Here is a 24,768-nt window from a genome sequence, read left to right on the forward strand (position 1 = left end):
CTGGATCTACTCACTCAGAGTTTTTATTTTTATTTTTCTGCCCAGCTCATTGAAAATTTAACAGGAATGCCTCTGGTGCAGATGCCTAAAGGAGTCAGACAGAATTTTGTTGTTTGAGTTCCTGTAAAAAGTTAAGCTTGGGTCCCACAGGACCACGAGTGCCTCCGCTCAGGGGTCTGACTCTCAGGAGGTGCTCGGGAAATGCTGAACTAAACCCACTGGCTGGACTGAGCCTGGTTGTCTGCTGGGTTGGAGGACTTTCCCAGGGTTGTCAGAACAAAGTGGAGAAGACTGTGTATCCTTGGCAAGTGAGGGAGGGAGGAGAGGGGGGGTGAACTCTCCACAAAGGAGCTTGGGCTTTATGGACCAAGGAGGACAGTGAGAGGTCCAGAGTTACATCTGAGTCCAAGGCACAAGGACCCAGACAGCTGTGGACACAGGGAGATGTCTCTGGTCCTGGCTGCCCTGCCCCCACCCCTGCTCACCTGCAGCACCTGGGAATTGTCACCCTGGACAGCGTAATGGAAGGCAGTCTCTCCATTGTTGTCGGTGACGTCCACCTGGGCCTGGCAGTACTGCACCAGCTCCAGCAGGATCTCCACATCACCCTTGCGGCAGGCCAGGTGCAGGGGTGTGCAGCCCTCCTTACTCTCTGTGCTGTTGGCACAGCTGTGGGGTTGGGCACAGAGGTGAGTGGACATGGCACAGGTGGGCAGGGCACTGAGAAACCCAAGTGCAGAAGAGGGAAGTGGGCTAGGAGCTTAAGAACACACATGCCAGGCTCCAGCGGGCTGGTTCAAACTTAGGCTGAGTCACGATTTATTTGTTTCTCATGGGATTTGTATCTGTTTTTAGTTCCAATTGTAAACCTGTATGGGAGATGTGCCCCAGGGCAACACTAGCCTGCAGTGGGCAGTGGGGTGGCATAGAAAGGGTTTCATGCCCTGGCTGGGTGGCTCAGTTGGCTGGAGCATTGTCTCATACACCAAAAGGTTGCCGGTTTGCCCTGGCCAGTCTGGCTCAGTGGTTAGAGCATCAGCCCTTGGACTGAAGGGTCCCAGGTTCGATTCCGGCCAAGGGTATGTGCCTCGGTTGCAGGCTTGATCCCCGGCCCTGGTGCAGGAGGCAACCAGTTGACGTGTCTCTCTTACATCAATGTTTCTCTCTCTCCCCCTTCCACTCTCTCTGAAAAGCAGTGGAAAACGTATCCTCGGGTGAGGATTGAAAAAACAAAGGAACACAAAAGGTTTTGGGTTTGATCCCTGGTCAGGGTGTGTACGGGAGATAACTGATCGATGTTTCTCTTTCTCTCTCTCTCTTCCCCTCTCTCTAAAATCAATAAACATATCCTCAGGTGAAGATTTTTTTACAAAGGCAGAAATCTCACTAACATTGGGCAATTCACTTAACCTTTCTGGGCTTCAATATCTCTATTTACAAAAAAATAGAAACCACCCTGCCATTCCTGCCCTAGGAAATGGACAGCCTGCTGTGAGGTTAAACACCACGATGCTCAAGAACAGGCATGTCAACTGGAAAGGGCAGCCAGGAGTTTTTAGCTTTGGGTCTGGGAGGACCAAAGGAGGTGCGGCCACGTCAAGACAGGGCTGTGACCAGCACGGTCCCTTCACCAGGGCACCCACGGACACACATGCTGCCCGTGGATGTCTGAGGACGTGTTCCAGTCCTGGAGGGGAGGCAGCCAGGCCTTTGGAAGGAGACACCGGGGATCTGAAGCCTCCTCCGTCCCCTCCAGTGGGATGACCTTGCACAGGTCACATAACCTCTCATGGGGGTGACACTTCATGGGGGTGCTGGGAAAATTCAAGTTCATGATATGGGTATAAAACAGCTACCATGGTCCTGGCTCCTGGAAGGTACTCCAGAAATGTTGTTTTTCCTTCTGACTGTAGCCAACATTCCTGTGCTCTAATCCAGAGGCATCACCTGGGCAACTTTTGAGTTTACAGAAGGGAACTGAGGCAGGATGGAGAAATTCCCTAAGGCCCCACCCTGCCACACACACTGTCCCAAAGGTCCAGTCCTCCAGCCCCACCCGCAAGCCATGCCCACCTGATGATGCGGCTGTGATGGAAGCACTCCCGGATGCCCAGCTCCACCGCCAGGTGGGCCACCGACCAGCTGGGGTGGCTGCGGATGAGGTCGGTGAGCTGCTGCAGGACCTCGACCTGCAGGATGCGGGCGGAGCTCTCGTAGAAGGGCGGCAGCAGGGAGGAATACTGCTGGAAGGTGGCTAGGGCTTCCCCCTCCGTCTCCAGCTGGAAGAGCCTGAGGAGGGAGACACAGAAATGAGCCAGGAGGACCCTCGACCCACACCCCTGCTGGAATCAGGAGCCTTGGGTCCCCACAAACAGGACACCGCCTGCCTTCAGCTGTGCACTGACCCACTGCAGCCGGGCTCCCCTCCCGCACCACACACCCCTAAATGGAGTTGGGACTTTCTTTTTATTTGAAAAGATTTTCCTCTCTCTCTTTTTTAAAAATATCACCATGTGGTGCGTTAGACCTTATTTTACCCAAACCCTGTCATATCCACTTTCTAATTTGACTGTCATGTCTGAAAGCCCCAGCCTCAAGTCCCCAGCCCCTCGCACATAGTGGGAAGTAAATGTGTTGTTTAACCTAAATGTCCAGTGATAGAATAGTAAATAAATTGTGGTACATTTATGTGGTGAAGCATTATGCAGCCATAAAAATGAGATATTTAAAGAACAGGGAAAAGTCATTTTATCATGTTACATTTACAAGCAGGATACAAATTTTGTATGATACATGATCTAAACTGTATTTAAGAGACTGAAAGGAAACACGTCAAAATGTGTATGGCAGCGTAATAACTTAAATGTTCTTTATCCATTTCTGTAGTTTCTAAATTTTCTACGAGTTCATATTATTTTTATAATCAGAAGAAAAGTTCTTGTTTATTATAAGAGCAGTGTTTGAGTCCGAGGTCTGCTGTTACAGCTGCAGTGTGGTCCCGGAACAGGTCCCGTCCTCTCGGAGGCGGCTCTGAAACAAGAGGCTACTGCAGCAGTCCCATCCACCCCACAGAGGTGCTGTGAGGGCTGACTAGATAGCAACGCAAAAGCCCTTTAGAGACTGAAATAATTACTCGTCGGTGATGGTCACTTGAAGTTCTGGCCAGGGCTCAGCACGCCAGGTGTTTTCCCACACAACACGCCTGTACAAGCTCCGCAGCCAGCCAGGGCCCAGTGGAGGTGGTGCCCAGAGTGTGGCTGGACAGCACCAGCCTTTTCTTTCCCAGGGAGAGCAAATACTTAACAAACATCTGCTGACAGCCTGACCTGCACCTGACACTGTTCTAAGTGGAGGGTAAATGAATGAACAAATCCAACAATGTGCCCTGCCCTCCTGGAGCCCCTGTTCTCATGGGGGAGAGCAACAAAATGAGTAAGGTAGAAATCAAAATAAGGAAGCATGTGAAACAGACTATCCGGTAAAAAGTGCTGTAGAAAAAACAAAATAGGATATGGAAGGGCCGTTCCTCAGGCTCCATGGCTGGCTTTTGTTTCATCTCAACAACCTCTCAACGCTGGAGTGCTCCACTGGTGTCAGATATGACAGCTGGAATTGGTCACTGGATTTGGCATCACTGAGGCATGAGTGACCTTGACAGGGGTACTTTTGGTAGAATGTGGGAACCAAAGCCTGATTAGCGTGGGTTTAACAAAAAGCGGGATATGAGAAACTGGAGACAGCAAATATAGACAATGCGGAGTTTTCTGCAAAGGGGCAAATAAAGGCCTCTAATGGGGAAAGTGTAACCCAGCTTTTGATGCTGATGGGAATGACCCAAAAGAACATGGGTCTCTCTGAGGTCTTCCGCTTCCATTCATGACAGACCAGGTAACGTGAACCAGAACACAGGCTGGGACAACTAGAAATACTGGACAAATTAGAAAACATATCTGCGCGCAGCGCTGGATACCTAGACAGACAGTGAAGAACTGCTGGGCTAGAAGGGACGATGGAAACCCAGGGAGTGAGCCTGGTGTTTAGGCTGCTGTTACTCGGAGGCTGGAGGGGCACGCAGGAACACCAACAACCTCACAGGCTCCAGGGGCAGGGACTGGAGGCCAGGGTCTACAAGGAGAGAGCCCTGGTGACCACCTCTTATTGTGGGTTGAGGTCCTGAAAGTCTTCACCCTAGGGTGGGCCACGAGGAAACACACCCCACAAGGACTGTAGCTCAGTCTCAAATAACTTCAGTTCCAGAAACTGGACTCAGGTTGTCCTAAGTGAGCGTGCTCCCAGGTATCTGGGAGAAGCAAACATAAAGGAAACATCGAACTAGGCTTCAAATGATTTCTACAAGCATTGTTGCAAATCCGAAGTCCAGCACAGTCAAAACTCACCAGGCACATGAGGAGATAGACAATAAAAAAGAAAACCAACAGAAACGGATCTATAAGGGACGGGCTGCAAATATTAAAGTTATCTGACACAGACTTTAAAATAACTGTGACAATATTCAAGAGGATAAAATAGAAGATTTGCAATTCTGGGAAAGAACTTTAAACCATAAAAAAAACAACAAGTGGAAAGTGCAGAATTTAAAAATACAATTGTCAAATGAAGAAAATGGCTAGGTAAAGTAGCAAATTAAACAATGTTGAAGATAAAACTAGTGAATAGGAAATAGGTCAGAAAAGAGCGAACAGAATAAAGCACGAAGAGACAAAAAATGGGAAAATACAGGAAGATAAAAGACATAGAATATATAGTGAAAGATCTAACATACATATAAGTAGAGCCACCAAAACAGAATAAAAAAAGAATTGAGCAGAAGCCATATGTGAAGAGTTAATAACTGTGAACTTTCCAACACTGATGAAAAACATGGATTTAAAAAACCTCTGAGCCCATGTCGACCAAAAAGGAGGAGGGGGGGAAGGGCAGGAGGGAAGAAATCCACACTTAGGGGCCTCGTAGGGGTTAGAACATGGCTCCAAATTATTTGACACCCCTCCCACCGGGAGGGAATTTCTGTCCCTTTGCTCTTTAATCTGGCTCTGCAACTGCTTTACCAATAGAATGCGCCAGAAGTTCCTGGACCATGGCCTTAAGGGACTGGTGGAAGCTTCTACCTCTTTTCTCTTGGGTCCAGCCATCATGCCCCGGGGAAGCTGAAGCACCATGGAGATGACAATCGGTCCTGGACCCTCGGCCTCCGATGAACTCCCAGCCAACAGCCCGTACCAGCTTGCCAGCTGTGAGTGAGGCATTTTGAGTGGACCTTGCACTCAAGCCACCCCAGCTGATGCCGTGTAGAACAGAATTAAGCCTTTCTCACTGAGTTCCACTCAAATTACAGATTTGTGAGCTAAATAACTGATACCATTTTCAACCACTAAGTTTTGGGGTAGTTTGTTACACAGCAATACCAGAGAATGCCACAAATTGGTGAGCACACACTATAACATAGAGGTAACTCACACATGTGCCCTATTACAACTGCTGAAAACAAAACGCAAAGAGGAGAAATTTAAAATAGCAGAGGAAAAAGGTTACCTTCAAAGGACAACGATTACACCGATAGCTGGCTTCCTAACAGTGGAAGCCAGAGATAATGAAACGACATCCTTAAAGAGCTAAAACAAAATAAATACCAAAGAGAATTCTATAACCAGCAAAAACAAAACAAAAAAACCCTGCAAGTATGAAGCTGAAATTAAAACATTTCACTAGTCAAAGAAAAGGACCTAGCCGGTTCGCTCAATGGTTAGAGCATTGGCCCAAGGACTGAAGGGTCCTGGGTTCGATTCCGGCCAAGGACACGTACCTCAGTTGCAGGCATGGCCCCTGTTGGTGCGTGCACAGGAGGCAACCAATTGGTGTGTCTTTCTTACAAAGATGTTTCTCTCTTTCTTTCTCTCTCTCCCTCCTTCCATTCCACTCTCTCTAAAAAGCAATGGAAAAAATACCCTCGGGTGAGAATTAAAAAAAAAGGGAGAGCCCGCCTGTCATTAGCAGACCTAAACAAAAGGAAATACAAAAGTATTTTCATCAAGTAGAAGAAACCTAATCCCAGACAGATGATCAAAGATAAAGATGCAGGGAAAAAATGAAGCACCATGAAAATGGTAGATATGTGGGCAAATCTAAGTGGATACTGACAGCATAATGTTTCATTGTGTTTAAAATAAAAGTATTAACTTAAAAAAATAGTACATGCCATAGAAACCTGGAAGGGAATAAATGCAGTGAAAGAGCTCTAAGGCCCGTTAATTGTTCTGGAAGATTCTAGAGTACCAATTATACTTCAGGAAGGCCAAGGATGTGTGTTACAATCTCTAGGGTTCTATCAAGAACTGTGAGGGGTTTCAGATTTTGCCCTAGTTGCAAACTAACAAGTTAGTCTGACACAGTTTCATGGATGCTGGCAGGAGACACAAGATTCCTGGATCAAAGACAAAGGGCAATTTATTACTCACAGCAATAGTAGTCGCCAGAGTATCAGCATTTGTGCCAATTCCCTGGGATCCAGTTCCCACAGGGTGACATGAAGAGGGTCAGGTGATACCTGCTCGTGTTGCATCAGAGGAGAGAAACCCTGAGTGCAGGGAACTTGAATCTTTTGTAATTGTCAATAAGCAAATCTGTTTAAGCTTTGTCTGGAGGAAGATACTGGCTTTATTATATAGAAGAGTAAGCAAACCTCCCCTCTGCTCTAGAGAGAGACCCTATCTCTGTCTTCCAAGGCTGGTCACTATACAAACATTCTTGTACAGAGAGCTGGGAGCAAAGGTCACGTCTCTGCTCACAAAATATACAGAAACACAAGGGGCCCACAGAGAACTGTCTCCCAACTGTTACCACTAAAAGATAATAATAGAGTATATAACTCCCAAGCTAATAGAGAGGGAAAATGGAATGATTAGAAAACAATCATGATTCGCAAAAGCATTATGGTAAGTGGAAAAAAAAGTCAGACTCCTACGACTTCATGCTGCATAATCACAGGTAAAACTACAGTGACATAAAGAAGATGAATGTTTGTCAGGGACTGTGGTGATGGGAAGTGCAGAGGACTTACTGTAAAGGAGCATAAAAGAAATTTGGGGGTAACAGAAATGTTCTGTATCTTGATTGTGGTGATGGTTACATGAGTGTGCACCTTTATCAAAATTCATTGAATGGTACACTTAAAATCCATCAGGTTTTTTTGGTAAATTGCATCTTAATAAAGTCAACTAAAACAAACAAAAAAATAAATGAAAATACTAAAAAGAGAGGAATAAAGAAAATTTTAAAAAATAGGTGGAACTCAAAAAAGAAAGCAAACAGTAAGATAGATTTAAACCCAAATACATCATACTTACACTAAGTATAAATAGACCAAATGTCCCAAATAAGTATAAGGAATAACAGACAGGGTAATAAAAAAGACAACTAAATATTCTTTACAAGATTAAAAACAAAAGGAAATATATTATATAAATACTAACCAGAAGGAGGCTGGTAAAACTACATTAGACAAAGTAGAGTTCAAGGTAAAAAGCATTACTGGAAACAAAGAGAGACAGTTCATAATGACAACTGTTTAAATTCACTAGGAAAATATGACAATTATAAATTAATATGTACCTAATAATAAAACTCCAAAATAAAGTTCAACTTGACAGAATTAAGAGAACTAGATAAATCCACAATCACACTGAGATAGTTTAGTATCTTTTACTACTTATTTAAACAGCAGACAAAAATAACCCTACTGGATGTAGAACAATTAGTAAACTTGACCTACAGATACATAAAAAACACTATTCCCACCAAGTACAGAAAACACATTCTTTGCAAGCACACTCATACAAAAATTACAAATATTGGACCTACACTGGGCCATAAAGCAAATCTGAACAAATTTCCAAGACCTGAAAATATTTAAACTATGTTTTCCAACCACAAGCAATTAAGTGAGAAATCAGTAACAAAAAGATAACTAAAAATGTCCTATATGTTTGAAAATTAAGCAACATACATATAAACTATCTATGGTTCAAATAAGAAATCATAGTGAAATTTAGAAAAGATCTTGACTCAAAGATAATGTAAATATAACATATCAAACTTGTGTGATGGACTGCCACCCTGGCTATGACAGAGGAACTCGTACCAGACTAGCCTCCTGGCTGAGAACAAATATAAAGGCAGGATTAAATTCAAACAACAATTTGAAGGCACTGGAGAAAACCCAAGGTGGGCAGGCATACTGGGCCAAGATTGTAAAGAAAAGGAAAGCACACTGAGGTAGCCCCACATTTTTACTCAGGGCACTTTGGAGTCTGGGGTGCAGCATATAAAAGCCAAGAATAAAACTGCAGCCTAGTGCCGCTGGCACTCTTACGAGGCTGGGCAGAGACAGGCCAACATTCAGTTTCCAAGATGCCCAGAACTTGAAAGAGTCACAAAGAAGTGAGCCCAAAATTTTGCATGCAATTTTCTCCCATAAGCTATGCAGAACCAGATGTCAAGAAACCAAATAGAAAACATCAGCAGGGAGAATACAGTAAAACTAAAAAAAAAAAAAAAAAGTAAAAGAGAACATGTTAAAAGCAGACCAAGGTTAACAGAGCCTGAATGCAGTTTTAACTAAATCTTTTGAAGGAGGATAATGCCCAGCCATAATCTCTATAATTTTTATATACAATATCCAGCATGCACACAAAAATTACCGGCAAGACAAAACCAGGACCAAATGACCAAAGAGGTTCAAGAGGGAAAATCAACAATAGAAACAGAAACCACAGATGACCCAGATACTAGTTATCAAACAGGAACTTTAAAAAAATTTGATTGGTGTATACAAGAAAATAAAAGATAAAATATATATTAAAAAATCAATTTGACATTTTTATAACTGGAAAATACAATAACTAAAATTAAGAATTCAACAGATTGGTCTAATAGCAGACTAGACAGAGCAGAAAATATTAGTAAAATAATTGGCAAAATATATCCCAACTGAAGGAAAAAGAGAAAAAAGATGGATAATACATTTTAAAAGATTAAGAGACATAGAGGAAATGGTATAAAAGTTTACATAGGTATCTTTGAAAGAGGGAAGAGATAGAACAGAATAGAAACAATAAAAATATTGATGAATAATATTCCAAAACTGATGAAAGATTCAAGATACAGATTAATGAAGTTCCACAAACCTCAAGGAGGACAAATACAAAGACAACAACCACCTGGGCATATAATAGTAAAACTAAAAACTAAAAAAATAAAAAAAGACAAAGAGAACATGTTAAAAGCAGCCAATATATATATATTATAATAAGACTGACAATTGACTGCTGACAGAAGCAATGGAAGTGAGAAGACAATTAAACACCATCTTTATAAAGATAAAAGAAAATAACTGTCAGCCTAAAATTCTATTTAATAAAGTTATATTTCAAAAATAAAGGTGAAACACAGTCATTTTTCAAACAAAAACTGAAAGGATTCATTATCTGCAGGCTTCTACTAAGAGAATTACTAAAGGGAGTTCTTTAGGCAGAAAGAAAACTATCCAAGACAGAAGCAAGATAAAGCAGGAAGAAATAAAGAACAATGGAAAGGGTAAATATGTGGGCAAATCTAAATTAGCTGTTTATAACAACAACAGTAATGTTTGGGGGGTAGAGAGACACAGATATAAATATTTACATATACGTTTAAGTAAAATACGTCACAATAATATCACAAAAGGCTGATGAGATAGATAAATGGAACTGACGTGTTTGAAGGTTTCTGCATTGCAAGGTAAGCATCAAAGTACCAATTTAAGGTAGGTTGTAATAAGTCATATTGCAATCTATATGATAACTACTACAACATTAATAAACTGATTGGAATATTTCTTAAAAAGAAAATTATAGGACAATATGTCTCATAAATATGTACAGGCAGCACCTGAGGGAAAAGTAGAGTCGAGAAGGATATTTTTTTTAAAAACATTAATATAGCGATGGGAAATATCCAGTAAAGAGGGGGAATTATGCAGGAGAGAGAAGGAACTGCGTGAGGAGGAGGAGCCGGAGGTGGAGGAGACAGGACAGGCATGCGTGCCAGGAGAGCCTGACACGGATGACCCAGGGAAATGCAGGGCTGCCAAAAGGATGACAGGCCACTTGAAGCTGACATCATGATCGAGGTGAGACCAGTGGGCGCGCAGGGGTGTCCTTTCAGCCACAGTGGTTTCAACTCCTGTTGGGGTTCTGCCCAGCAAACATGATGGAGAGAGAGCAACAGGAAAGGATGTAAGGATGGCCACGGCACTGAAGTGGGAAGAAGTCAAGTCCACGAAAAGGCTGGGACGAGGCTTCCTAACGAGCAGCTTCACAGCAAGGCCCGGGCACAGAAGTGCAGAGGGCCTCAAAAGTCAGCCCCTCCTGAGAAGCGAAGGTCACATGTCACACATGCTTTGAAGTGAGAGGCCCTGCTTCTGCTGGGATACCAGTGAGGGCTGGCAGGATTCATCAAATAACATATGTCACAGTCAATGTCAGCAGTCAATGATTAATTCGTACCAGGAACACGAGCATGGACCTTATCACAATGTACACAGCAATGCTACAAGCGGCCGCCCTGGGGCCGCGCCCAGGATGGGCCCAGACGAGCTGAGCTGAATGAGTATTTCACACTCACCTCACACACCTGTGCCAGGCACCCTGCCGTGTCTGGGGAGTCACACCAGGATGAACAAAACAGACCCAGCCCCTCCCCTCGCAGGGTCTGTGTTCACCAGGCAGGCAGTCCACTGAGTGCAGGGATGGGGTGCTGTGGGGACACACAGCGGCAGCACCTATGCTAGCCTGCAGGGAAGGAGAAGTGAGGCCAGCAAATAGGGCAAGTGTTCTAGGCAGAGGTAAGAGTTTGGGCAAAGGCCTGGAGCACAAGGAGGCCAGAGATGAGACCAGAAGGACAGGCAAGGCCCTAGGAGGGGCCCTTTCAAGCCATGCTAATCAGCTGATATGTTAAGGAAATGAAAGCCCTTGAAGAGTTAATTAGGGGAGTGAGTGACAGATTTGCCCTCTAAGATCATTCTGATAGCAGCCTGGAGAGGATGGAAGGAGAGCAAGACTGCAGACAGAACAACATCCAGAAGGCAGGGAGCAGCAGGAGTCCACATCATAACCACCATGGCCTGAAAAGAGAGCCAGCAGCAAAGCAGAAAGTAACAGCACCCCAGATTTCGGATTAGACTGTGGCTGGAACGCAGCCTCCCCTGAAGTTACCTGCAATTAATTCCTGGCCAAAGGCATTTAGGTGGAAAGCATGTGATCAACTTTCCAAGAAGTGTTCCTTAAAGAGGAGAGTGCCCTTCACCTTTCTGTTGGCTGGGAAGGTGGCTGTGATGGCTGGATCTATCGTGGCCATCTGGGACCATGTGGTGATCTAGAGAACGGAGACCACACATGGTGGAACAAGACAGAAGGAGCTGCCCTGGCCAGTGTGGCACAGTGTTAGAGTGTCGGCCCACGCGCCGAAGGGTCATGGTTCAATTCCTGGTCAAGGGCATGTGCCTGGGTTGCAGGTTCGATCTTTGGCCCCAGTCAGGGTATGTGCAGGAGACAACCAATCTATGTGTCTCTCTCACATCAATGTTTCTCTCTCTCTCTCCCACTCCTTCCCTTCCACTCTCTCTAAAAAAAAATCAATGGAAAAATATCCTCAGGTGAGGATTAACAAAAAAAAGACAGAAGGAGCCTGGGCCCCTGTGGACTTTGAGGAACAGGGCAGCCATACCAGCCTTTTCTGCCATGGCTGTCACTTAGGAGAAAATTAAAATTCTATTCTGTTTCCCCACTATCATGCTGGGCTTCCTATCACTCAAGTCGGACCTAAGTGTAATTGACAGGCAAGGAGCAGACTTAGGATATACTTGACTCAGGATATACTTGGGAGGAAGCCGACAGAACTTGGTAAGGACCCAGATCTGGGCTGAGGGAGGCGGAGGAATCAGGATCATTCCTGGATTGCACAACCACGGAGATGGATGGTGATGCCATTTGCTGACACAGAAATGCTTGGGTGGGAGGAGGTTAGAGAGAAGAGCAAAGAGACTCCAGAGCCAAGTGAGGAATGTGAGGAATTCCAAGAAGAGATATGAGCTTGGCTTGAAACCCCACCCAATAATGCTCCTTATCCTGTCTAAACACATGGAAACAGTTGTGCAGAAAGAGAAATGGATTAGGAACCAGATGACACAAAGATTCTGCTTCTTCACGGCTTCCTGCGCAACCCTGGAGGATCACCTCTCATCCCTGAGCCTCGGTTTTCTCATCTCTACAAGGAGGTAACTGCCTTCCTTGCTTCCCTCAACAGGTCGCTGGAGGACGTGCTAATGCACCCCGTGAAAGTACTGTCAGCTGTAAGGTGCACCCCATCGAGGGCAGCAATAGTACAGGTGGAGTTAATGAACTGTTGGTAAGGGTTTAACCCCCGAGATGGAAGTCTGCTCACAGGGGGGCTTCCCGAGGCAAAGCTGCAATCCTGTCAATGGATATTTACAACTCATAGGACTTGGTGATGATTTGCATGTGGAGGGTGTAGAGCCCCAGGGCAGGGGACCTCAAAAGTAAGGATGGCCCTGGTTGGGTGGCTCAGTTGCTTGGAGCGTCGTCCCATACACCAAAAGGTTGTGGGTTCGATTCCCAGTCAGAGCGCATACTGGAGGCAACAGATCAATGTTTCTCTCACAATAATGTTTCCCTCTCTCTCTCTCTCTCCCCCTCCCTCTCTTTCTAAAATCAATAAAAACATACCATGGGGTGAGGATTTTTAAAAAAAGTAAGGATGAGCAGTACTCCAAGGAGTGGACCCACTGCCCTGGCCAGCTGTGCATTCAACAGAAGCCCTCAGATGCAGGCCTGTGGGATGGTTCTGGAGCTGTAGCCAGAGCTTGGACTAGTCCTGCTTTGTGAAACTGTATCTGGACTGGCCACTGAACTGTGTTCTTGACCAACTGCCCACTAGGGTGCCTCTCTGTTTCCCTGTGGAGCCAGGCCCTGAATTCTCACCTGATTGGCTGGGGCCCTGAAACCCTGCCTTGCTCTTCTCCTGGTGGCTGGACCTTGACCCCCAGCTGCCACTTTCTTAGACACTTGCTGCCATGCCTCCTTACTCAGAATGATCCCAAGGCTCCCTCAGCCTCACTTCTCACCAAAGCCCTGGATGCACCTGGGATCCAACCAGAGCCATCTGCCTGCAGCCCTCTCCCCCGCCCCCCCAGGTCTGGAACAACCGACCCACTTTTTTCTGCCAGACACGCTCTGGCTCACTCTTCCACGCACAGGGGAGCACCCAGAAGTGGCACCTCCTTGTATCTCCACTGCTCCACAGGCTCCACCTGTCACAGCACTCCTCACATGGTATTGCCTGGCTTTCAGGTGGCCTCCCCAAGGACTACACGCTCCTTAAAAGCACAGAGCGTGTTTTGTCAGGTCACAGCAGCAGCTGGGCCCAGCCCAGGGCCCAGGACGGACACTGGCGGTGCTCGGTGCATGCTGACTGGAGGGATGGACAACAAGATGGCCAGATGGATGAATACATGGAAAAGGGGCTATCGGCACAAGCCCACGTCAATGCCAGCCTGCATGAACGCAGGCTCCTCTGGGCCCTGCATTCTGGGTCCTTGGCCAGTCTTTTCCCCTTTTCCCAACAGCTCTGCAGCTGGCTTCTGACCCCCTCCTTCTGGACCATGGCCGACCCAGTATGCCCTGAGAAGTGACAGCTACCTACCCCTTCTACATTCTCCTGAACAAAACTTGGCCAGCCCCTAAAGACGGCCATGCCTTTAAAGATCCAGGGCTGCAGGTGATCCCTGGGGCTTACTTGACTGACCCTTCTCGGCTTTCCCATCCTTCCTCCTCTGTCTGCACGGGTCAAGCCCCGCAGCAACAAACAGCCCAGTGTTCTATCCCCATGCCCCTGTTCCTGGGACCCTGATGGGCCAGAAGGAGTGGAGTCTAGGAAGCCCCTCCCTCCACTAAAGAGAAGTTCCCTCTCCCACTCCTCTCCTGACCCCTCAGATGGTGGTAGAGCCAAAGCCAGGGACCTCCAGTCCCAGTACTGGAGGAAGTCACAGGAAAGACATGTGTGTCACAGCATATCACTCACCGGAATCCATTCTGCAAGTCCCTGGGGTTGACCAGGATGCAGTCCCAGGTGCGGCTGGAAGAGTTATGGGACAGGATCAGCTGCCCTTCCTCCCGAACCCGGTCGCTCGAGGTGTAGTCGGCCACAGACACCTCCTTCACCCGGAACGGATTAGAGAACAAGCTGGTGACGCTGCTGAGGGTGTTAACCAGGCGCCCAAAGAACTGCATCTTCTGCAGGGCCGGTGGGGAGGTCCTGCTGCCTTCCCCTTCAGTCTGCAAGAAAAAGAGCTGTCTTGTCAGCTGGGCCCAATCTCCGATGCCCACCTCACCAAGCACAGTGGTTTCTTGCCCAGGCACCCAGGTGGCTCCCCACCAGCATGCTTCCCCTGGTTCTGAGCCTGGAGGGGCCTGAAGAGGAGGGGAAGAGAAACAGCACAGAGTGGGAGGTAAGAAGGACTAATGGGAATTACAGAGCTCCCACTGGCACAGGCAACCAGACTGTCCTGCTCCCGGACCCAATTTCCCAGCACAGACTCAGTTTCCTCATCTGTAGTGTGGAGCTGTACTGATCAAAGGAATGTACACACAGGGGATCCTGCCCTGTGCCAATGGAGGGGTTCTCCCTACGTATGTAGGTGTACAGTCAACTTTTTGGTACTCGAAGAGCTTGGCAGGGTCATTTCAGTTCCATAAACCAAACCAGTGTCCCCTCTCTACTAGAAACAACAGGGGACCAGGGTCATCTCACATTCCACCAGGGCAGAGAACTGTAAGCACTTGTCTAAACTTTTAATAGGTGCTACCCTGGCTTCCCAAGGAGCTCAGGGGGACACCAAACCAAGCTCCTCAGAAATGAGTACGAACGAAAAGACTTAGAAGTGAACATGTGTTTGGGTGGAAATTTTACGTTTCATGTTCCTAGGGTCACAGTCTCTGCTACGGAAATTATCCCATTTGGATGACAGAATTAGATGTCTTGTTATTTCCTGGGTTCCCAGAAAACATGCTGCCTTCCTAAGTCAATGTCACCAAAGTCAGGTGACAATCTGCTAGAGGCTGCCCTCTGCCTCTGTGCCAAAACACACCAGCCAAAAGAGAGCGTTGGACACTGAGGACAGACCATGGAAGTGTGGGCGCCCCAGGGGAAAGTGGACCTCTCAGTGGACACTAGTCACACCCTGGCCACGTGTTGAGAAGAAAATCAGCTTTAGGAATAAAAGGAACAAGAGGCCTCATTTAATCATCTAAACAGGGAATACGCGTCGATAATGACAATCACATCAGAGGCATTTATTGAGCACTCACTAGGTAGCAAGCCCTGAGCCAAGCACATCATGCCACTGTCTCATTTAATTCTCACAAAACCATGAGGCAGGTGCATTAAGCCCACAGTACAGCTCTGGAGCAAAATTGCGTTCAAATCCCAGCCTCACCACTTACCAGCTGTGTGACCTTGGGCAAGTTACTTAACCTCTCTGTGGTGTGAGTAGCCTGTGAGCCTCAGTTCTCCTTTAAAATGAGAACAGTGCTCACCTCTCATGGGCTGTATGGATGAAACGAAGACATTTGTGAGAATGCTTAGACCTGTGTCAAGTTCCTTCTTCCTTCTGCATCGGGAACGGCAGGGACAGAGGAGCTGGGGTACCTGCACCCCTCCTCACAGCCAGGGGAGAGGAGAGGGATCCCAAGGAAAAGTGTGGGACTCGGTCTCAGAAAAAGAACCCCAGAAGTGGAAGACGGGCACGCACATCAATGTGCAAGATAATGATTTCTGTTTTGACACAGAAATGGAAGCAACTTCGATACCCCACATTAGGGCAACTGTAAACGATAAAACATTCACCCTAGAGACACTGCGCGGGCATTAAAACCTGCGGTTGTGGAGGTTATAACAACTCAGGAAAAGCACGTGGTGCCCGTCACAGGCTCAGTGGCATGGAGTCCATGACATGCTGTTCCCGGGCTACAAGCAGGAGCCCCCGCCTCCCCGTGCAGCCCCTTCCCCTTAGCCCCGCCCTCTCAGCTCCTAACCGGGCTGGATTCCAGAAAGCAGCGCTTCTCACCTCCTGCCAGGCCGCACAGTTCCCACCGCTGCGCACACCAAACACTCATGGGCCTCGCCTGTTCTGTGCTCTGGGCCTGTTCCAAGAGTTTATATCAGCTAGTCACTTCATCCACACCACTGCCCCATAGGATTGCTACCATTGTTATCCTCACGAGAAAACCAAGGAACAGAGAGGTAAAGTAAAGGGCCCAAGGTCACACAGCTAGAGGGTGGAGGAGCGAGGACTAGAGCCCAGATGGGCTGGCTCTGGAATCTGAGCTCCTTAAAGGCGGGTGCTGTCCCTCTGCACACTCACCCCTAGCACTAGGCTTGGCCCACAGGAAGTTTGTTAAAGCGTAATTTACATAATTTAACTGAGGAAAAATTATGCACAGCAAAAAAGAGAGAGACAGACTGATAGAAAACATACCAAAATACTAAGTAGATAAGGATATTGGGTTTAAGGGCAATTTTTTTCTTTTCCCTATTTCCCAAATGGTATGGAAAATGATAATATTTTTTAAAGAAAATAGGTGTGGTGGTAGCCAGAGGGAAACGGGGGTGGGGGCAGGTGGAGGTGGAGGTGGGCAAAGTGGGGGTAAGTGGGGACAGAAAGAGACTTTGCTTTGGGCGATGGGCACATGATGCTGTGTGCAGATGTTTTGTTGAGTTGTACACTTGAAACCTGTATGATTGTAAATCAATGTCACCCCAATAAATTCAATAAAAAAAGAAAGTAGGAATATAGGGGAGATGGGGGCTCATGGGGGTCAGGCCTGGCTTACAAAGGAGGCTTCCCCAAGGGCAGGCTGGCTGCCCTGAGGATGGTGCTCACAGGAAGCGGGGAAGCCAAGAGCATCAGCACCACTCTGGTTAAGAAGCAGAGAGTCACTGTGGGGATCCAGCTGGATGGAAGGGAGATACCGGACTCCAGAGGAGACACACCCTCCTCTGGGCCCTGGGCAGGCACCAGGGCTGCCTCCCCCACACCGACAGCAGCCTGACCACTGAAAGGACACACCTGGCTCTCCTCCCACCTTCCAGGCTGGGCAAGGGGATGAAATGACACAATGTAGGGAAAGTGTCCAGGACACTCTGGGCACACAAACAGTGGCCGTTGTTATCACGAGGTGGAAGAAAGGAAATTAAAACCACCGGGCCACATCCTAGAACAATCATAACAGGCCACCCTGGAAAGCGGCAAGTATGAAGTAGATGGCACATGCCTGTGCTCCCTGCTCGTTCCTGTTGTCTTCCTCCCGTCCTATCCCCACTGCCTCTGACCTCAGACCCCAGGGGTTTTTCCAGAACAGCTGCAGGGGGAGGACGCTGAGCTGCGGAGCTGGCTGCCATCCCAAACCTGCAAGGTCCCTTCCAGCCAACTCCTCCCCATTTCAGAGATAAAGAAACTGAGGCCCAGAGAGGCCTTAAATTGTGGGTGTTCAAAGAACGGTTTAAAAAGGACATGTAGATGTCCACCAAAGCAAACAAACAAAAAACCCTTACTGGGATCAGAGGATGATTGGAACCAACAGGTAGAATCTTGGGTGAAGTCCCTGAAGGTGGGTTCATAAAACGAGTAGTCACAGGAGGACCAAGCCCCCTATGTCTCAAAAAGTACACAGTCCCTTTTGGGGAAAGTGTGAGGGAAGAATGTCTAGAGGAGGTGACTCTTGAGCTGTACCCTGAAGTTGGGGATGGGGAAGAGGTCTTCCCAACAGACGGAGACCACAAGAATGTGTGGGAAAGCATGGGGACAGGAGCCTGTGGGGCCCATCTGGGAACGAGCATTTTCACTGGGTCCAGGTGGTACAGAGGAGGGGCTACGGTTACTGCTGCTGTCAACATGAACATTGGTCACCACGGAGCCATTTGCCCAGCACCTGCCATGCCTGCCTTGATCACAGCCACCCAGTGAAATGGGTTCTCTATCCCCAGTTTATAGACAAGGAGACAAGCTTCATAAGTGTAGCAGAGAATGGGGGAGTACGTGGTGAGACCAGCACTCCCAGAGTGAGAGGGGACACGTCCTGGCCTGTCCTACCTTAAATGCCCTCCCCCATCCTGCCAGAGCCTCTGTTCCTCCTTCAGGCCCAGCTGCCCCCTGTGAACCCTCAGCTCAGTAGATCTGCCCCTCCTGCAACGCTCCCAGTCACACTATAGCCCTTTCTGTACACAGGCACCACAAAGGCAGGTCCACCCACCCATCTTACACCCCCTTTGTGCAAATCAGTGGCCCCCCATCACCTTCCAGAGAAAGGATGTGAGCGTCCATGTGGACTGGCCCAGCGACCCCTCCAGCCACCCCCTGCACTGCTACTCCAGCCCCGCTAGGGCACGGAGACCTCCTGGAGCATGCTACACTCGGGCCTCAGTGTCCCTCACGCCCACACTCTCCCCCCTTCTGCCCCCCCCCGCCTGTCCTCCCGATCTCAGAGGATGCTCTCAAATGAACAAATGAATAACTCCTTCTCGCCCTTCAAACCTCAGTTCATGTGCCACCGCCTCTAAGAACCATACCCTGCGTCTCCCCTGCTCTCAGCCCCCAGTGTCCACGCTCCTTCCTCTCTACCCTCACTGTCCAGCACACACCCCACTGCAGCCCTTATCCTGGGATGATGAGGGTGTACCTGTGGGTTTGGGCTGCCCGTCTGCCCCCCTTTTATTTGTTTATCTAAACACCTAGCAAGTAGTGGCTATTTAACAAATGTCTGGTGGATGAATGAGTGAGAACTAGTGAATGAACCAACTGGAAGCCCACAGGCAGCACCTTTGAGGCACCCCTCTCTCCTCTCTAATTCCCTTGCAGGCGGTAACAGGCCACATACCCTATTCCCGACCAGGGAAACCTTCATGGGGCTCCTACTGGGCACCAGGAAGAGTACTGAGCTTTGGTCTGGAACGTTCAGCCTTATATACCACCAGCTGAGCTCATTCACACTCCAAGTGGGGAAAACTCTTACTGCCTCTGTTTCCTACTTGAAGAAGCCTGGCCAGAAGGGCAGGATGGCTGCTGGGAGGTGCGTAACAGGATCCACCGGCAGCCAGGCCAGGAAGCTGATCTCACGGGACTGGCCACGTGGGGATTCTGGGAGCACACACAGAGCTGCTCCAACTGGAAACCAGGCTGCCCGAGTCCAGCTGCTTACGACAGGATGTCCCATGATCGGAACAAAAGGCACAGGACAGCATCACCCTCCTGTGCAGCCGATGTCTCCCCCAGTCCACTGCCCTGGCAGGACGGGATGAGAGCACGGGGTCTGATCAGAGTACTGAGGCTGTGCTGGTCACTGCAGACTTCCTTCCTGCACCTCAGCATGTGAGCACCTCTCCCCAGAGGGCACCATGCTTTACAGCTGGCAGGGGATTCTCACATCTGTCAGCTGCCTTGAAGCTCACAAATGCCCAGCAAAGAGGGAAAGTGCAATTGTGGGGAATACGGGGAAACCGAGGCCCAGAGAGAGGAGATGGGAGGAGTCGCCTGGCGGCTGGAGTCGTGCCTTATACCTCAAACTCCTGAACAGCACTCGGCAGAGGGCCTGCACATAGTAGGCACTCGGTTAGTGCGTGAGGAAAGACTGGGTGAAAGTAGGAATCAAGTCAAAAGTCACCTCCACCTCCCATCTGAGCTTCTGGAACTCCAAGGCTGCCTCCAAAACAAAATGTTCCTCCATATGTTCACCCTGACCCCAGCTTGTCCCTAACTCTTTCCTAAGCGAGTGACGAGTGGGGAAGAGCTTGCTCCCGTCACCTTATACCCCAACAGCACTGCTGCATTCACCGGCACCCACTGAGCACCAGGTGCTTCACCAAGCTTTTTCGGTAATTATCACATTTATTCCTCAAGACACTCATAAAAGAAGGTGTACTTCTGCCATATTACACCCAGGAGACTGAGGCATAGATTATGTAACTTGCCAGATCTGAACTGAATTAGCTGGAATCCGGAGCTCTAGCTCATAATCCTCAGACTGCCTTCAGGAGCAAGCCTGACTGGAAAACGGCTGAGTCAGGCTTGATTTTCAGGCTCTTGTACTCCAACAGCTAAGGCCCTCATCTGACAAACGCAGAGTGCCTTTCACATGAGCCAGAGCAAAATGCTCTTTCAAAAAAGGAAAGGGATCTTTTCCATTTGCTCCGCTCGGCTGAGCCTCGGCCGGAAGCACACTGGCCTGGAAGTGCTGTTGCTTGAGCTCCCAAGGACAGGGGACACCAGCAACTGTAAGGAATCTTTGGGCGGATGGCATGACCCATTTTATGACTCATTCTACAAATATTTATTGAAGACCTTTTATATGGCATTGTTTTAACTGCTGAGAATACACAAATGAACAAAACAGGCAAAATCCTGCCTTCCTAGAACTTATATTTTAGAGGGCTATAAATAATAAAGAAGATAAACAGGCAAAATATAGACAAAGGTTTAGATGCTGATTAAGTGCTGAGGAGACAAATAAACCAGAGAAGGGAGAGAGAACGTGTCCAGATCAAGACTAAATTTTTAGATAAGGTGAACAGGGAAGTCCTCACTAGAAACTTGACCTTGAATGAAGACAAAGGAAATGAAGGCAAAAGTCATATAGATATCTAGATGAAGAGTTTTCCAGGCAGAGGTGAGAGCAAGTGCAAAGGCCCTGGGGCTGCAGCATACCTGCTACGTTCCAGGAACAGCAAGGAAGACTGTGAGGTCAGAAAGATAATGGGGGCCAGGCATGTACAGTGAGAGAAGCCACTGCAGGGCTTGGAGCAAAGGGAGTGATTTTTTTTTTTTTTTTAATATATCTTTATTGATTTCAGAGAGAGGAAAGGAGAGGGAGAGAGAGAGAAAGAAACATCAATGATGAGAGAGTCATTGATCAGCTGCCTCCTGTAGGCCGCCGACTGGGGATCGAGCCTGCAACCCGGGAATGTGCCCTGACAGGGAATCGAACCCCGAGAGCCTGGATCCTATGTCGACACTCAACTGCTGAGCCACGCCCAGCCAGGCAGGAGTGACATTTTAACGGATCACTCTGGCTGGATGCGGAGTGTACAGCCATCAAAGATAACTTTGCAGCTTTGGCCTGAGCAACTGAAAGAATACTGCCAAGTCTTAAAGATGGGAAACTGAGGGGGAGGGACAGGTTTTGGATGAGGGTGGGGAAGGGACCAAGAGGTGAATATCAGGGGCTTAATTCTAAACACTTTAAGTTTGAAATGTGTAAGTGTCAGGCGTTAGGTGGGCAACTAGCTATGTGAGTCTATCATTCAGGGGAAAGGTCTGGACTGGACTGGACTGGAGATATAAATTCGGGAGTTGTCAGAGATGGTACTTAAAAGCTACCAGACTGGATGAGATCACCAAAAGAATGAGGGTGGACAAAAAGAGAAGAGGCATTTAAGGCATGGACCTATTAAAATGTTCTCCCAGGGAGCCACTCTACAAAGTGAAGCTTGTAACACAAGGCATCTCCACCACAGCAATGTTCGCACACACACACATAGACACACAGGCATTTAAATTCTTCTATTGCTGATGTCATTCTGCTGAGTGAAAAGGAAATTCCCTTTGGGGGATACTGTCATCTAACAAGCAAGTAACACATGGGAGGAGAAAAAGTGCCCTGGGCACTGAGACAACAGTAGTGACCCTTACACAGCAGGGCAATCATACTGGCTCTGGTGTTACAAAGTACTGTGTTCAGATTCCTGCTCCAACCTGGATCAACTGGTGTGATCTCAGGCAACTCACCTGCCCTCTCTTCCTTGTGTTAAATGGAAATAACATTGGCTACATCAAGGGTAGTCTAGAACATAGGAAATAGTTTATTAATATCTGTTAAATAAATAAGGAAGGAACAAATGAATGAACGAATGAATGAAGATTACAAAGAAGAGCGCCTCGCCCATACCGAATGATCAATAAATACTGCCAAATACTATATAAAAGACAATGTGCCTTCTACCTGTCTTTCCCTCCTGGGTTTTTTCCATTCTCTCCCTCTCCCTTTCCTGTCTATGACAAAATAGAGAAACCATGCATTTGTACAGGACCGTACTGATTACAAAGCTTTGCCTTCCACATTATCTCAAAGTTTGAACCTTATGAGGGCAGGAAAAACAATCCCCCTCCCTCTCCCCCCAGATGAGGAAACTGAGACCTGGACGAAAATAGCCTCCAGTAACATTTTGAGGCAAAGACAGTAACAAAAACACTGCTTTCAGCCCAAGGGTGGAGCATATGTGATGCCAAACCAAACCTGCCTAACATCCTCTTGGGCGGGTAAGAGGCAGGTGAGGGAAAGATCCAGAAGCTTAGAGGAAGGGAAGGTATTTGTTTGATAGCCCATTAAAAAAAAAAAAAAAAAAATCTCACAGATCCCTGAGCCCGGTGCCCTCCTCCCTCTCCCACACCCACGGGCTTGCCTGTCCCAGTCACATGGTCACATGGGTCACATGCGCCGTGTCACCAGCTCCCAGGTCATCTGTAGGAGCAGGAGGTGGACCGAAAGTTAGGGGGTTGGGAGACTTTGGGGTGAGAAAGCTATGGGGAAGGAGGGTGCGTGGTGGGGGGAGCAGGCATAGATGAAAACTGGAGGTTTGGGAGACAATAAGCAGGGAATTAGAAATAGGGAACAGCAAAGTGGAGAACAGGGGAGACAAATGGAGGTGAAATGGGGATCAAATGGGAATACAGAGAGGCAGGAAAATCGGGAGAGGTTAGGACGGCACAGGGGGAAAGCTGGGGGTGATCAGTGGGGCCAGAGTGAAAGCTGGGGCCACCGAGAGGCACTGGGAGATGAGGAAGGGAGGACGGGTTGAGTCACGAAGTGAGGGACCGAAGGACGACACACAGGGCAGACTGAGGTACTGATGGGGCCCAGGGCCGAAGCTGGGGGTTGCTGGGGAACTAGAGAGGTCACGGGATGGGAGTTGGGGACGCTGGCGCGTCACAGGGAGGAACCTGGGGGTCCTCAGGATTCACACAAGGGTTAATGGAGAACATGCCTCAGAATCAGGGGACACGGGGAGGTGCGAAGGAAGGGCCGCGAAGTCCGGGGCGCAGAGGAGGTTTGGGAGGCCCCCCAGGCCCCGCCTCCCGGCCCCGTCACTCACCTCCGCTCACTCAGCACCCGTACGTCCCCCTACTTCCGCAAACAAGCCCCGGGCCGCAGCCACCGCTCTCCGCCAATCACCGGGGGCCGTGCCTCCCCAGCCTCCGCCGCGGCCCCGCCCCCGCGCCGCGCGAGCTGCGCGCGACGGAGGCGGGAACCGGCGCCGCCATCTTTTATAACTGCCCAATGGAAGAGGCTCCCGTGGCCGAGGGAGGCCGGGCTGCGGGCTGCGGCCAATCCTCGCCCGTGGCGCGCCGCCATGGCTGTGCCGGGCGGAAGGCGCTAGCGGCGGCGGGGCCGCGGACACGTCGGTGAGCGGCCGGAGTCTCAGCCCGCCCCACCCTCCGCTTCCTGAAAAGGTCAGAGGCCTCGAGTCAGAGCCTACAGGCTCCTGAAGAGAAAACTAAAACCAACAGACTTAGGGCGTAACCCGGAGCAACCCGCTTTGATTTTGCCGGGTTTGGCAAAAGCTGTGGTTGCCAGATTTAGCAAATAAAAACGCGGGATGCGCAGTTAAATTCTGCCCAGTTAAATGTGAGTTTCAGCTCAGCGACCAATAATTTGAAATAATAGTTATGCTAAAAAAGTACTCGTGATCGGGCAGCCCTACCCCAAGCCAGGCTCAGGAAGGCTCTTAGCACTTTTAGGACAAACTTGAGCCCATGAGCTTGTCTGAGAAGTGAGCACAGCAGCAGTTCCTCGCAGGGTGGTTGTGATGGCTGGAGGTGAATGTGTCCCCGGGCCTACACCTAGTGGGATTTCAATAAATGGGGTCAGGACTGTAACGCTGAGAAGGAGGAATGCGGGAAAGAAAGAAGGCGACTGGGCTTTCGTCCCAGATCTGCTCGTCCCCTCCCCAGCCCACCAGGCTTGACTGGACAGCTTTTTGTCCCCTCACGGACACCCCAACCCTACCCCTGGATGCATTCTCCAAACTGCTCTCTGTCCACGTGGGAAATGGAGTTGCTGTTGTCATTCCCGTGAAAAGAAGGGGGTCTGGTTCTCAGTCTGTCCAAAGGCATTCGTGCCCAGACTGAGGGCAGCCAATGCAGCTGGAGCAAGGGTTAGTTAAAAATCTAGACAGGTGTAAACGAACCGTGGTAACTGATGTTGGTACAGAGCTTTACCAGTCACAAAGTAACTGGACTTCACATCCATCCTTGGTAGATTGAGTTACTCTTGGCATTTTTTTACAGACGTCAAGGTAAGAAATATCCAAACTTTATGAGTCAAACCGAAGACATATGCTGGGGAGCAAGGTCCCAAACGCTACGTAGTTTTGCAATTTCTTATATGCATTTGAAATTAAGGAAGATTAGAGAAAGCAAGGCCGGGGATGAACTACAGGAGAGTTAACAAAACCATGCGCTCTCCTGAGGGTTAATATCGCCTTTGAGGGTTATTACTTCTGGTATGTCAGAGGTGTGTTAACTTAGATGCACAAGAACAGCGAACAGGGCCGGCTTAAAACCTTTCACTAAAGACCACATGCCTG

The 24,768-nt window shown here is 48.4% G+C and overlaps 1 protein-coding gene across 11 annotated transcripts in view; it reads right to left on the minus strand.

The window, feature by feature from the left end:
• PLA2G6 (phospholipase A2 group VI) overlaps nt 1-23,403 on the minus strand; it is a 46,396-nt gene extending 22,993 nt beyond the window's left edge. For 2 of the 11 annotated variants that reach the window (XM_081131000.1, XM_081130995.1), the window contains exons 1-7: nt 23,275-23,322; nt 22,585-22,643; nt 16,199-16,274; nt 15,576-15,678; nt 14,155-14,408; nt 2,074-2,289; nt 486-669 (exon numbers count right to left, since the gene is read on the minus strand). In XM_081131000.1, the coding sequence (XP_080987126.1) occupies nt 486-669; nt 2,074-2,289; nt 14,155-14,363 (609 nt within the window). In that variant the 5' untranslated portion in view covers nt 14,364-14,408; nt 15,576-15,678; nt 16,199-16,274; nt 22,585-22,643; nt 23,275-23,322. Of the gene's footprint in view, nt 1-485; nt 670-2,073; nt 2,290-14,154; nt 14,409-15,575; nt 15,679-16,198; nt 16,275-22,584; nt 22,644-23,166 lie in introns of all 11 variants that reach the window. The other 9 variants (XM_081130992.1, XM_081130991.1, XM_081130999.1 and 6 more) reach the window with 9 other exon arrangements.
• Nucleotides 23,404-24,768: the final 1,365 nt, after the last annotated feature.

Source organism: Miniopterus schreibersii (genome assembly GCF_964146895.1).
Source record: "Miniopterus schreibersii genome assembly, chromosome: 2".
Lineage (NCBI taxonomy): Eukaryota > Metazoa > Chordata > Mammalia > Chiroptera > Miniopteridae > Miniopterus > Miniopterus schreibersii.